Source organism: Salmo salar, chromosome 03, assembly GCF_965601325.2.
Source record: "Salmo salar chromosome 03, fSalSal1, whole genome shotgun sequence".
Taxonomy (NCBI): domain Eukaryota; kingdom Metazoa; phylum Chordata; class Actinopteri; order Salmoniformes; family Salmonidae; genus Salmo; species Salmo salar.
The window spans coordinates 56294476-56308766 of record NC_138293.1 but is presented as its reverse complement, the minus strand read 5'-3'; the positions used below and the strand labels follow the sequence as shown (position 1 = coordinate 56308766).

The 14291-nt window shown below is 39.1% G+C and overlaps 1 protein-coding gene across 3 annotated transcripts in view; it reads left to right on the top strand.

Moving 5' to 3' along the window:
* LOC123741670 (nuclear body protein SP140-like protein) overlaps positions 1 to 10915 on the top strand; it is a 34827-nt gene extending 23912 nt beyond the window's left edge. For 2 of the 3 annotated variants that reach the window (XM_045714955.2, XM_082973609.1), the window contains 11 exons: positions 4869 to 4916; positions 5130 to 5186; positions 5879 to 5927; positions 6123 to 6326; positions 7044 to 7183; positions 7378 to 7446; positions 9233 to 9363; positions 9610 to 9727; positions 9885 to 9959; positions 10093 to 10236; positions 10456 to 10915. In XM_045714955.2, coding sequence (XP_045570911.2) covers positions 4869 to 4916; positions 5130 to 5186; positions 5879 to 5927; positions 6123 to 6326; positions 7044 to 7183; positions 7378 to 7446; positions 9233 to 9363; positions 9610 to 9727; positions 9885 to 9959; positions 10093 to 10236; positions 10456 to 10569 — 1149 coding nt within the window. In that variant the 3' untranslated portion in view covers positions 10570 to 10915. The remainder of the gene's footprint in view (positions 1 to 4868; positions 4917 to 5129; positions 5187 to 5878; positions 5928 to 6122; positions 6327 to 7043; positions 7184 to 7377; positions 7447 to 9232; positions 9364 to 9609; positions 9728 to 9884; positions 9960 to 10092; positions 10237 to 10455) is intronic. The other variant, XM_045714956.2, reaches the window with a different exon arrangement.
* Positions 10916 to 14291: the final 3376 nt, after the last annotated feature.

The following is a 14291-nucleotide window of genomic DNA, read 5'->3' as shown; positions in this document are numbered from 1 at the left end:
ACACCCAAAAGTAGATAACCTATGCACACACATACGCACAGACAGTAGGTGAACAGTATCTCTTCCTTGACCTGCTACCACTGTTCCAGCACTGCCTGTTCCTTTCCCCATAGATTAGGAGAACCTTGAAGGCTCCTCTCGGTATCTCACACACCCATGTCTAGACTTGATGGGATTAACGTTCAGTACATTGACTTACAGTTTTTTATCCATGCTACATAACTACTAATTCATAATGGATTATTATTATTTTTATTTTAATTTTTTTATTTTTTTTAGTCATTTAGCAGACGCTCTTATCCAGAGCGACTTACAGTAGTGAATGCATACATTTCAATTCATACATTTCCCCCCCCCCATACTGGCCCCCCATGGGAATCGAACCCACAATCCTGGCGTTGCAAACACCATGCTCTACCAACTGAGCCACAGGGAGGCCACAGGAAGGTAAATGATTCATTTACCTTCATTAGATAATTCTCTTATCACCTACTCATTCCAGGGTTTTTATTTATTTTTACTATTATTCTACATTGTATTCTACATTGTATAATAATAGCGAAGACATCAAAACTATGAAATAACACATATGGAATCATGTAGTAACCAAAAAAGTGTGAAACAAATCCAAATATATTTTATATTTGACATTCTTCAAAGTAGCCACCATTTGCCTTGATGACAACTTTGCACACTCTTTGCACACACTCAACCAGCTTCATGAGGTAGTCACCTGGAATGCATTTCAAACCAACAGGTGAGCCTTGTTAAAAGTTCATTTGTGGAATTTCTTTCCTTCTTAACCTCTCTGGGCTAAGCGGGACGAATTCGTCCCACCTACGCAACAGCCAGTTGAATCCCGTGGCGCGATTTTCAAATACCTTAGAAATGCTATTACTTCAATTTCTCAAACATATGACTATTTTACAGCATTTTAAAGACAAGACTCTCTTTAATCTAACCACACTGTCCGATTTCAAAAAGGCTTTACAACGAAAGCAAAACATTAGATTATGTCAGCAGAGTACCCAGCCAGAAATAATCAGACACCCATTTTTCAAGCTAGCATATAATGTCACAAAAACCCAGAAGACAGCTAAATGCAGGACTAACCTTTGATGATCTTCATCAGATGACACACCTAGGACATTATGTTATACAATACATGCATGTTTTGTTCAATCAAGTTCATATTTATATCAAAAACCAGCTTTTTACATTAGCATGTGACGTTCAGAACTAGCATACCCCCCGCAAACCTCCGGTGAATTTACTAAATTACTCATGATAAACGTTCACAAAAAACATAACAATTATTTTAAGAATTATAGATACAGAACTCCTTTGTGCAATCGAGGTGTCCGATTTTAAAATAGCTTTTCGGTGAAAGCACATTTTGCAATATTCTCAGTAGATAGCCCAGCCATCACGGCTAGCCATTTAGACACCCACCAAGTTTAGCCCTGACCAAACTCCGATTTACTATTACAAAAGTTTGATTACCTTTGTTGTCTTCGTCAGAATGCACTCCCAGGACTGCTACTTCAATAACAAATGTTGGTTTGGTCCAAAATAATCCATCGTTATATCCAAATAGCGGCGTTTTGTTCGTGCGTTCCAGACACTATCCGAAGTGTAAATAAGGGTCACGAGAATGGCGCAATTCGTGACAAAAAAATTCTAAATATTCCATTACCGTACTTCGAAGCATGTCAACCGCTGTTTAAAATCCATTTTTATGCCATTTTTCTTGTAAAAAAAGCGATAATATTCCGACCAGGAATCTGCGTTTAGGTAAACAGAGGAAAGAAAACAAAGCATTCGGTCGACGCGTGCACGCGCCTGAGTCTCACAGTACTGTAACCAGCCACTACCCAAACGCGCTACTTTTTTTCAGCCAGAGCCTGCAAAGCCACGATTCAGCTTTTTGCTGCCTTCTGAGAGCCCATGTGAGCCGTAGGAAGTGTCACGTAACAGCAGAGATCCTTTGTTTTGGATAGAGATGGCAAAGAAGGCCAAGAAATGGTCAGACAGGGTACTTCCTGTACAGAATCTTCTCAGGTTTTGACCTGCCATTTGAGTTCTGTTATACTCACAGACACCATTCAAACAGTTTTAGAAACTTTGGAGTGTTTTCTATCCAAAGCCAATAATTATATGCATATTCTAGTTACTGGGCAGGAGTAGTAACCAGATTATCCAGCCGTGTCAATACTGCCCCCTAGCCCTAACAGGTTAATGTATTTGAGCCAATCAGCTGTGTTGTGACAAGGTACAGAAGATAACCCTATTTGGTCAAATACCAAGTCCATATTATGGCAAGAACAGCTTAAATAAGCAAAGAGAAACGACAGTCCATCATTACTTTAAGACATGAAGGTTAGTCAATTTCTAAAGCTTCCATTGGCTGTCTAAAGCCTTCAGAAAGTGGATTGAGCCTTCTCCTGTCTCTGGGCAGAGTATAGGAGCTCAGTTACTGAGTGGTCTGCCTGAGGACAAAGAGATTGGATATGTGCGTTCACGCGAGCACGGTGTTTTTTCTTTTCCTCCTTGAATGAATACACTATTGTCCAGTTGGAATATTATCGCATTTCTACGAGAAAAATACCATAAAAATTGATTTTAAACAGCGTTTGACATGCTTCTAAGTACAGTAATGGAACATTGACTTTTTTGGTCTCGAAATGCGCTCGCGCGTTACCCTTTGGATAGTGACCTGAACGCACGAACAAAACGGGTATTTGGACATAACTATGGATTATTTCGAACAAAAACAACATTTCTTGTGGAAGTAGCAGTCCTGGGAGTGCATTCTGACGAAGATCAGCAAAGGTAATACAATATTTCTAATACTAATTCTGAGTTTAGGTGACCCCGAAGTTGGCGGGTGTCTGAATAGCTAGCCGTGATGGCTGAGCTATGTACTCAGAATATTGAAAAATGTGCTTTCTCCGTAAAGCTATTTTAAAATCTGACACAGCGGTTGCATAAAGGAGTAGTCTATCTATAATTCTTAAAATAATTGTTATGTATTTTGTCAACGTTTATGATGAGTATTTTTGTAAATTCACCGGAAGTTTTTGGTGGGAAATACATTTTCTGAACATCAAGCGCCAATGTAAAATGCTGTTTTTGTATATAAATATGAACTTTATCGAACAAAACATACATGTATTGTGTAACATAATGTCCTAGGAGTGTCATCTGATGAAGATCGTCAAAGGTTAGTGCATAATTTAGCTGTGTTTTTGGTTTCTGTGACATATACCCTTGCTTGGAAAATCGCTGTGTGATTATTTGTGTCTATGTGCTCTCCTAACATAATCTAATGTTTTGCTTTCGCTGTAAAGCCTTTTTGAAATCGGGCAATGTGGTTAGATTAACTAGAGTCTTATCTTTAAAATGGTGTAAAATAGTTGATTGTTTGAGAAAATTGAATTGTGGTATTTTAGTTGGTTTTGTATTTCGCGCCACGCGATCCCATTGGCTGTTGGCTAGGGGTCCCGCTGGCGGAACGGGGTTTCGCTAGCGGAATGGCTAGATGCAAGATTAAAGGAAACTGCTATACTTTATTGTAATCACAATTTTCTTTAACAAATGTTTGTCTTTAATGTAGGGTCGACAGACAACTTCCTTACCTTCTTCCCCTTCCACACACCTCTTCCATTTGTGTAATAATGCTGCAATCAGTTGGTTGTAAATTTGGATATAGCAGACATTTCCAAATATTTTTGTTAGCCACATGTGTGCCAACTCCAACAGTCATATTTATGATATCATTAACAAAGATTATACAAATTGTTTTATACATTAGTATATTTGAGATTAACCATAATATTTGTTGTAATATTTTTTCTGTCTTTTCTGATGCATAAAACTGAAATTGCAACCAGCTTTCTATAGCCTGTTTTAAAAATAGTGATATTCTGGAGATAATTTTATTTTCAAATAACCGAAAGTGAGAAGTTGTAATCTGAATAAAGGGAAAAAGGCAATTTTTACCATGGGGTGAGCCATTTTTACTAATCTGCTGGAAAACCAGTCCGGATTTCAGCACAACGTTTGTATGACTGAAGCCTTTAGTGAGAGGTTCAAGGCTTTAATCATGTCCACCCTCCGAATTCATATTTATTATATAAATATGCCTGTTTAATTTTGCCTGCCATTCCAAATAAAGTGGAATATTTTTTTGCTCATATAATATTTTTTTTAAGTCGTTCGGTGTTCTTAACTGACTTGCCTAGTTAAATAAAGGTAAAATAAAACATTTAATAAAAATAAGTAAATAGGTAGACTGGGATATGACTGAATAATTTAAGATGATAGTTAACTCGTGGCTTGACCTAGGGACTCAGAAATAGGTTTGAAATATAGCTCTCCGTTTCCTCTTTTCAACAAACGTACGTGTTCATGGATACTCCCATAATTCAAACATTAACAAAGAAAATAGAAAATATCACACATTTATTGTTTTACTTGTACTTATAAAAAATACATTCCGATCACCTCAATGTTTTTTGTCATGCTGACATGAAGTGACCAGGTGGATGAGTTATTTCGAAGAATTCACACAGCTCCATTTCGGTTGGTAGTAAATAGCACTGTGACAACCAACCCGTGAGGCAACCAACCCCGGTCTCCCCTACTCTTACCACAGCATATCGGTTTATCATTACATATAGTATACCAGAACATTTTGGCCAGACAGAGCAACGAACTATAGCTACACATTATACCCTTTTTGTTTTTCTGTAAAGAAACTAAATGTACAGGTATTTCACTGATATGCCATTCAGTCACTCAACACTAAAAAGCAATGTCTGTCCCCCTTTCTCTACCCCCTCCCATCACCATCCCACCAACATCAGGAAGGTCATTTAACTTCACCAGACTTTAAAAGAAGAAAGAGTACACAGGTAGGAGACCAATCTTTCAATATACCACATCCTCTGGATTAACAGCCAAACTTCATTTGACTATTTAGTTGAACAAATGCTCTCAAATGCTTAGTACATCCACATCATACTGTATATCTATATAACAGTTCACCATCATTCTATGTAAAAATGACTTTGTAATAACTCAATTAAAAAATATACCCTTGCCTTTAACAACTGAATATAATCCAGGATCACCACCCTGGTTCCTCATCCACTGTTCGGAGGTCCCTACGTATCAATAGAAAGGTAACACATGGTAATTCAGCTTCTGTAAGAACAACCTTATTTTTAGTTATTTATTTCACCTTTATTTAACCAGGTAGGCAAGTTGAGAACAAGTTCTCATTTACAACTGCGACCTGGCCAAGATAAAGCAAAGCAGTTCGACACATACAACAACACAGAGTTACACATGGAATAAACAAAACATACAGTCACTAATAGAGTAGGAAAATAAGTCTATATACAATGTGAGCAAATGAGGTGAGATAAGGGAGGTAAAGGCAATAAATAGGCCATGGTGGCAAAGTAAATACAATATAGCAAGTAAAACACTGGAATAGTAGATTTGCAGTGGATGAATGTGCAAAGTAGAAATACTGGGGTGCAAACTGGGCATATACCATACTGGGCATGGGAACATGTGGGACCATTGAAAATGCATAGAAAGTGCTGCATCGTCATAGCATCTGAGTACATGTTGTTTATGAATGTTAGTCATCAATTAGTTTTATTGCAACATCTGAACTTGACAACAGCTTAGCCTTAGCCGTTGATATTGTGACATTTATATGGGCATGAATTTATATTTCTTGTGCGTGATCATACTTTGACCAATGATAATTTTGTTTGTCCATGTTCTTACCATATTAGATAAAGAAGAGTCTATTATGTGACTGATATATGGAAAACTGATCTGTCCCTTTTCTCCTATCTAGGCCAAGAGAGCACTGTTTCCCTTCAACCAATCAGCAGGCTCAATCACTGGTATGTACACCAATCACAACTCAATGGAATCTTTCTGAATCCTTTAGACATGACTATCTGGTAAAGGGGATGGGGTTGTCTCTCTAACTCAGTGTTTTTGTTGTTATAAGGTTTTGTGAATAACACAGGCCTGACCCTTCACACTTATAGAATAAACCATCTTTCCCTAAACCTCTTTGTTTATCTTTACTTCAGAATCTGAGGAGGATGACGATGATGAGGAGGAAGAGGAGGAAGAAGAAGCTGAGCAGGAAAGAGAGGAAGGAGAGAGAGGAGAGCAGGCAAACACTGCTGGAGAGAGCAGTACAGGACGCAGCCATTGTGGTGTGAAAAAGTCTGTTTTCAAAGTTACCTGTGGAGCCATCAGTGGAATGCTACATAATAATCGGTTTGCATCAGGTACATATTTTATTCTCTCAAGGTTTAATAAACAACATTCTATAGCTATTGTCATGTCTTTGAAACTATTGAAGGTACTGGAGACACTTTTACATGTTGGCAACCCTCTTTCTCTGGCTGCACCTCAAATACTGCCCCCACTTAGTGCTTTTATCAAGCAGAAAACCCATTTCAGCAGATCCACAAGGTCAGCCATGAGAGGTGACTGTATAGTTCCCTTCAGGAAAAGCACCTTCAGTCAGACAGCTTTCACTCTGAGAGCTTCCCACGTCTGGAACTCACTGCCTTCAGACACACGTAACTGTGCAACACACAACCTGTCTGTAGTTTCTGAGGTGTGTAGATATTGTTTGTTAATTATCTGTCTTTTGTGTGGTTGCTTATTGTGTTATTGCTCTCTGTCTGCGTACTAAGAGTTAGTTGTCATATGTTGCTCTCTGCTCTGTATGTGCTCATTGTCTGTACTGCCCAGGGACTACGGTAGAAAGTTTGCCGACTGTCTAAAACTGGAACTTTTACTGAAAATGTCCCTGCAAAAATAAACGTAATAATATAAAGTAAATGACACACTTTTAGCTATTGTTGACAATACACATGTTATTTTACCATAGCCCTATGTCCCTCTGGTCAGCTGTAATGCGCCATATAAAATGTATATTAAGTTTATAATAGGGTTTAATTTGAGTTTTTGCCCCTATCTTCTCTGTTTCCACACAGGGTCGTGTGGAAAGAGCATCCGCACGGACCAGCGCTGGATGACCCCGGTGGAGTTTGTGACGGTGGGGTCAGCTCTGGAAGATCCCTCCTGGAAGAAAGACATCCAGTGGGACGGGAAACCACTCAGCGTGCTCATCGAGGTACAGATGGAAAGAGAACAGAGAGATAAAGATGAGAGAGAAAAAAATGTGTGTTTGACACTTACCAACCTACTGTTCAAGGAATGGTTTAAGATAGTCTGCAAGGTCTTTAAGGACCTGTGATGAAAACATTTCCCTTCTTCAAAAACGTTTTACTAGTACTTCTACTGTCTCTGTTTGTTTCTCATTTTCAGAGAAAGATCTTGGTCATTCACTCTCTCCTGTGTAAGTGCAACCTATGCAGCTCCACGGCCAAAGACAGGGTAAGTTTCCCCCTCGATCCTCAGGAACATGGTAGCACCCACTTACCAATCAGCCAATCACATTGGTTAAACGAATGCTTCAGTTCTAATAATGAAATTCCAAGATGTTTCTTAACATCACTGTATAGGGAATGAATGAATGACATTTTTGTGTCAAATCATCAGTTGGCAACCCATCCCTTACAGGATTAAATGACACATAAACAAACATTACAATGATTCACAGTGATAATTCTTCTGGTGTTCTGCGCAGTGTGCACCGCCTAAATAATGAAAAGGAAATCAGTACATAATAGTAGATAAGGTTATCCAAGCAATAATAATAATAATAATAATAATAACCCTAGATCGGTAAAAATTATACATAAATACAGAAAAATTAAACCTGATCTTGCACAAAGAGAAGATTCAAGTGAGAGATCATAGATAAGATTGTGAGACAGCCCTACAGACAATCTATACACATACATGCACTTTGCTATATAGGAGCTAAATACTTTTAGAATGTAATTACTGGTCGCCCCTTTTTCTTTTATTCCAGGCTTTGTCAAAAAATTCAGAAAACAGAAATACACAATGTACAAAAAAACATTTCAGTTTCTCCTCATCACTCAGCCACATATTGCCAGGGTAAATCTGGTGGGCTTTCTGGAATAAGGAAAAGTATATATATCGCGGTAGAAAGTGCAATAGATGATCAAATGAATGTTATTCTCTATTTCTTCGAGGTCACAATAGTTACCTAGTTTTTCCTAATCCATTTTACCGACCTGTTTCAATACGCAGGGGCAATATCCCTGATCTTCCACGTAGCGATCGCTTGCTTTTAGGTAGGTTGTACATAATATACTGTATCTCTCAGACACAAATTCACACTTAATCAAATAAAAGTTTCTCAATTTGGGTTTATGATTCATCTCCCCCACCCATTTATTTTCATATTACTTCATCTGTTGTTTTTAAATAGTATCTATATCTCCCTTAATTTGGTCTTCGTACAAATGTTAAAAGTCAGACTGCTGGAAAAGGGCCAACCAACATTTTGGTTTCCCAGGCTCCTCCTGTGAACAGAACCCATTGAAAAACCTTTCTGGCAATAGGCATATCCAACAGTCTATTCCAAAGTCTCACCATGCACGCCTTCCATCTCACTTCACAGGGTTCCCAGTCCATGTCCCCAGTTATTGCCAGTATAGGCGCAAACTTGTGGACACCTGAAAAATAAGTACTGCTTTGAGATACCTCTTAGCACCCCACACTCCTGCTGAATAGTCCACAACAGGACACACACGTCTGATAAAGTTTGGAATATGTGGCATAACCAATATCTTTGAGTGTTTTTGTTTTTCCTATAAATCCCCCAAAAGCTCTACATGCTGAGTCAGCCAGGGCAGATGTGCTGTATTGAAAGGTCTTATATTAATCAAAATAAGACACAAATATTTATAATTGCTAGAAAACTCAAGAATGTCTTCACCACCACAAAATTGACAACCAATTGACTGCACGTAATAACATTTTCCACAGGTTTTGTTCAGTTTCTGCCATCAAAATAATATAATCAGCATTTCATCATCATATCTTACTCCAGTATTTAACTGTTTCGTTTATTTTTGCCAAATCAAAAATAAACATAGCAAACAGAGTTGGTGATAAGGCATGTCCTTGTTTTACACCCTAGGGTGTGGGAAGCCAATCTGTACGATATTCATTAACACAAACAGACAGTTGTTGCTTGATTGTTAACCAATTCCTTCTCAACTTCCTCTCTTTTCTGTCTTGGCAGCATGATCAGGATAACGATGACGACTGCTTCATCTGTAGAAGAAGCCAGGGCAGCTTGATATGCTGTGATGAGTGTCCTCGCTCCTTCCATCAGAGATGTCATCTTCCTAATGTGGATGATGCTATCCTGGGGTGAGAAGAGTTGAAGGTTGATGAGAGACAGAGTGAGAGAAAGAGATTGATAGAAGAGAGGTCTGTTTGTCCTGTGTAGGTAAACCTATCTGTCAGCTTATTTGTGCACTATTGAAATGTGTGTGTGTGTGTGTGTGTGTGTGTGTGTGTGTGTGTGTGTGTGTGTGTGTGTGTGTGTGTGTGTGTGTGTGTGTGTGTGTGTGTGTGTGTGTGTGTGTGTGTGTGTGTGTGTGTGTGTAATCACAGGGATGATTGTCCGTGGATGTGTACATTCTGTGTACAGAGGACCAGTCAGTCGTGGCGCTACCCCAAACAAATGACCTACCAGGAAGCCTTAACCTGCCGAATCTCAGACCACCTACTGGTGAGGAGCCTGAATGAATGACTTCTACCATTGGTCCAACTGCTTCCAATTGCATGTCCATTATAAGCATCACTATATACTTGACATGAAATAATCATTCAGAATTAAGTGTAAACAAGCTTTGACCAGTCACATAAAGGTGTGATTACTCTGATAGGAATGCCAGTACCTCCTGCTGTGTCTCTACCACGCGGACGAGGACCACATCTTTGTGAAAGATCCTTGCATCAATGTAAGTTTGCTTGGTTCTCTCTGTGTGTGCGTGTGTGTGTGTGTGTGTGTGTGTGTGTGTGTGTGTGTGTGTGTGTGTGTGTGTGTGTGTGTCAAATTTCACATATATCTCAATCTGTATGTTTCATTGCCAGGTGAGAAACTACACCAGTGTGATAAAGACCCCTATATGGCTGGACAGGGTTGTGGAGAAGCTGCAGCAGAATCTCTACCAAACAGTGCAACACTTTGTGTCTGATGTGTTGCTTATCTTCACCAACTGTGCCACATTTAACAGGGTAAGACTGTACTACTGCAGTATCCAATGTGAAGACTCCAAGAAAATCTTGGAATTATGCTAGTCAACTTTACTTGTGCTACTGCATGAATAACACTTTAACAATGTGTCTTTGTTTATTCCATAACAAATATGAATTAGGCTAAATGACTTGTGTTTATTGCATTTCTAGTTTATTATGTTTTCTATACAAATGTGTCTGTGTCTTTTTTTAATGAAGGACAATGCAGAGTTCCGTGGGATGGGCGAAAGATTGAAGGTTCTATTTGAGAGAGAGTTCAAGAGTACATTCAGCATCCAACTTCAGCATCCAACTGCATCCAACAGCCAGTAGAGCCTTCATCAAGTCTGTACTGTTATCTCACTATGAGACAACAGGGAATATTCACCATGCAATGGTCTTTCTATACAGCCTTCATACAGACTTGCATGTACATTATTATCCATCTAGTCCTTTCATGAATTTCTTTCATTTGTTCTAGCAGTCAAAATGTGTGTGTGATAATAATTGAAATAGAATGATGGTGATAACATTGCATTTCACACAGTAAATGTTGCTTTGCTAACTTCTCATACAAGAGCCTTAGAATTCCTCACCTTCCAGGTTCTTACTTCTGGTTCGGCCTCACTAGATTCATGTCCAGGGATTCTATCGAAAATAAACTCAGGAATTTCTAAAACATTGTACAACTTGTTTGACTGTGTAGCTTACCAGAACGTGGTTCTGTTGAGGAGAATATCCTCAGACAGAGCAGCAGCGCCCTCTTCAGGGCAGTTAGGTCAGCGGCTGCTTTGGGTCTCTGCCCTTATGCAGGACCTGCACAAGCTGCTAATGTAACAGTTGGTGAATTTCACCAGCTTCACATATTAATATGGCATGTTGATTTGTTATTATTCATGCCTGCATCCTGGGAGTAGGGGAGTGTGTACTTACGTTTTGCCCTGCGTGCTCAAATAATTTTGATGCACTATGAGAGGTAGGCAAGCTTTTTCTGTCTTCAGAAAAGTTTGATTATTTTAAGCACAAAATCATACACACAGTGTTTTGTTCATGAATAATGTTGTATATTTAGAGGTTACTCATAAGTGGATGGTATTGTTAAGATGCACTTGTAACTACTTTTTAGGATGATAGTAAAACCTCTCTAGGGTATGTGGGACGGTAGCGTCCCACCTCACCAACTGCCAGTGAAATAGCAGAGCGCCAAACTCAAAACAACAAAAATCTCATAATTCAAATTTCTTACACATACAAGTATTATACACCATTTTAAAGATAATCTTCTCGTTAATTCAACCACAGTGTCCGATTTCAAAAAGGCTTTACGGCGAAAGCATAGCATTAGATAATGTTAGGACAGCACCTAGACAAGAAAAACCACACAGCCATTTTCCAAGCAAGGAGAGGCGTCACAAAAACCAGAAATACAGCTAAAATTAGTCACTAACCTTTGATGATCTTCATCAGATGGCACACATAGGACTTCATGTTACACAATACATGTATGTTTTGCTCGATAAAGTTCATATTTATATAAAAAAAAAAACATTTTACATTGGCGTGTAATGTTCAGAAATGTTTTGCCTCCAAAACCTCCGATGAATGAGCACATCAATTTACAGAAATATTCATCATAAACTTTGCTAAAAGATACAAGTGTTATGCACAGAATTATAGATAAACTTCTTAATGCAACCGCTGTGTCAGATTTCAAAAAAGCTTTACGGCGAAAGCAAACTCTGCAATAATCTGAGTACAGCGCTCAGACATCAAAACAAGCCATACAGATACCCGCCATTTTGGAGTCAACAGAAGTCACAAATAGCATTATAAATATTCATTTACCTTTGATGATCTTCATCGGAATGCACTCCCAGAAATCCCAGTTCCACAATAAATGTTTGTTTTGTTTCGATTAAGTCCATATTTATGTCCAAATACCTCCTTTTTGTTTGCGCATTCAGTCGAGTAATCCAAATGCACTGTGCTCGCGCAGTAAGTTCAGACGAAAAGTCAAAAAAGTTCTATTACAGTTCGTAGAAACATGTCAAACAATGTATAGAATCAATCTTTAGGATGTTTTTATCATAAATCTTCCATAATATTCCAACCGGACGATTCCTTTGTCTTCAGAAATTAAAAGGAACACACCTAACTCTCACGGGAGCGCACGTGATTGAGCTCATGTAATTTTCTCAGTCATCTGATTCCAAGTGCTCTTATTCTCTCCCCATTCACAGTAGAAGCATGAAACAATGTTCTAAAGACTGTTGACATCTAGTGGAAGCCTTAGGAAGTGCAAAATGACCCCACAGACACAATATATTAGATAGGCAATCACTTGAAAAACTACAAACCTCAGATTTCCACACTTCCTGGTTGGATTTTTTCTCAGGTTTTTGCCTGCCATATGAATTCTGTTATACTCACAGACATCATTCAAACAGTTTTACAAACTCCAGAGTGTTTTCTATCCAAATCTACTAATAATATGCATATCTTAGCTTTTGGGCCTGAGTAGCAGGCAGTTTACTACGGGGACGCTTTTCATCCGGACGTCAAAATACTGCCCCCTACCCCAAAGAAAATGTTAACATTCTGAATTCAACATGTGGTTAATAGCTAGCTAAGGTATTAGCAGGCTATTGTATGTGTGAACGATGGCTAGCTCTTCGAATGATCCCAGTCCCTTGTATTGTGCATCTGTTGTAGAAAGAGGAGACGATTCGCAGATCATATGTGCTCTACAAATGTTTTATTTTCTTTTGGATGCAGATGCAGGATGCAGAGAGTGAATTCTGCTTAATTAAAACAACCTGATCTCCAAAGTCCACTTCTATAGTCTCAATCAACCACACACCACGCAGAGTTTCAGCGGTGTAGTACAGCACTGGTTACATTGGTGCCTTCTAGACCCGGATTCATTGTTGATCGACGTCAGCTCAATCACCGCGGCGCTGCTGCTCTAGAGACTCTAATTACATCATTGAGGTACTCTTTCCACCTTGTGGCAAAAAGCGGAACTGCAGTCTTTTCTTTCCTGTTTATTTTTTTTCCAGAAAACTTTGTATTGAGAGCGTTGTTTATGGTTAACTAACATAGAAGTGTGTTCATCAACAGACATTTTAACATAACATTCGTGGTTTAATGGCATGGCATCTTATAATGGTGATGATGAACCCAAATTCACTACTGGGAAGGGGAGGTTTTTCTCATACTCTGATCAAACCCCTGTAAATCGTGTAGGTGCAGTAGGCTCCCCCATGTTTTGCTCCACAAAAAAACTTGGATGAAAGCCCTTCATATAGTGTTAATCCAAATGCCCCTGTAGATGGTCAAGCTGAGCTGGTCACTCAGCCCGGGAATTAGGGAGCTCCATTAGGGAAGAACTACAGTGGCAGGTCCAGTACTTATGAGCCACCAGTAAGTACAGAGAGGATAAGTGATCATCATTCAGAGTCAGTAGGATATGTAGACCTCAGTAAATTTAAGTTCATCATGCAATCAGACATGAAGGAACCTCCTACATATAGAGGAGATGGTACAGACAAATGCTCCATTCATGAATGGGCGGAGTTGATGAGAATATACTTGAGGAGGAAGGGATGTCCTGTTGGGGAACAATCGGATGAGATGATTAGTCGATTATCTGGAAAAGCAAGAGGCATGGTAAAGATACATTTACGCAATGAGACAACTTGATCCTATAGAGAAGCCAGAGATTGTATTTGACATTCTGAAACAGAATTTCAGCGAATTGGACTATTCATGCATGCCTTTGGCTGATTTTTACAATACTAAACCTGTACCCGGAGAGGCTGTTATGGAGTATTGGGTTCGATTGAACAAGGCCATAGATGTCGCTGACGAGGGCCTTAAGAGACAAGGTAAGAAGATTGACAGCTCCAACTCCGATGTCATCAGGATGTTTGTAACATACTGCCCTGACCCCAAACTGGCAGCAGTATTCCAATACAAGTCTGCTGAGAAATGGACTGTGAGTGAAGTACAGGAAAGAATCTATGAACATGAATGCTGCAGGAAGGCCACCATGT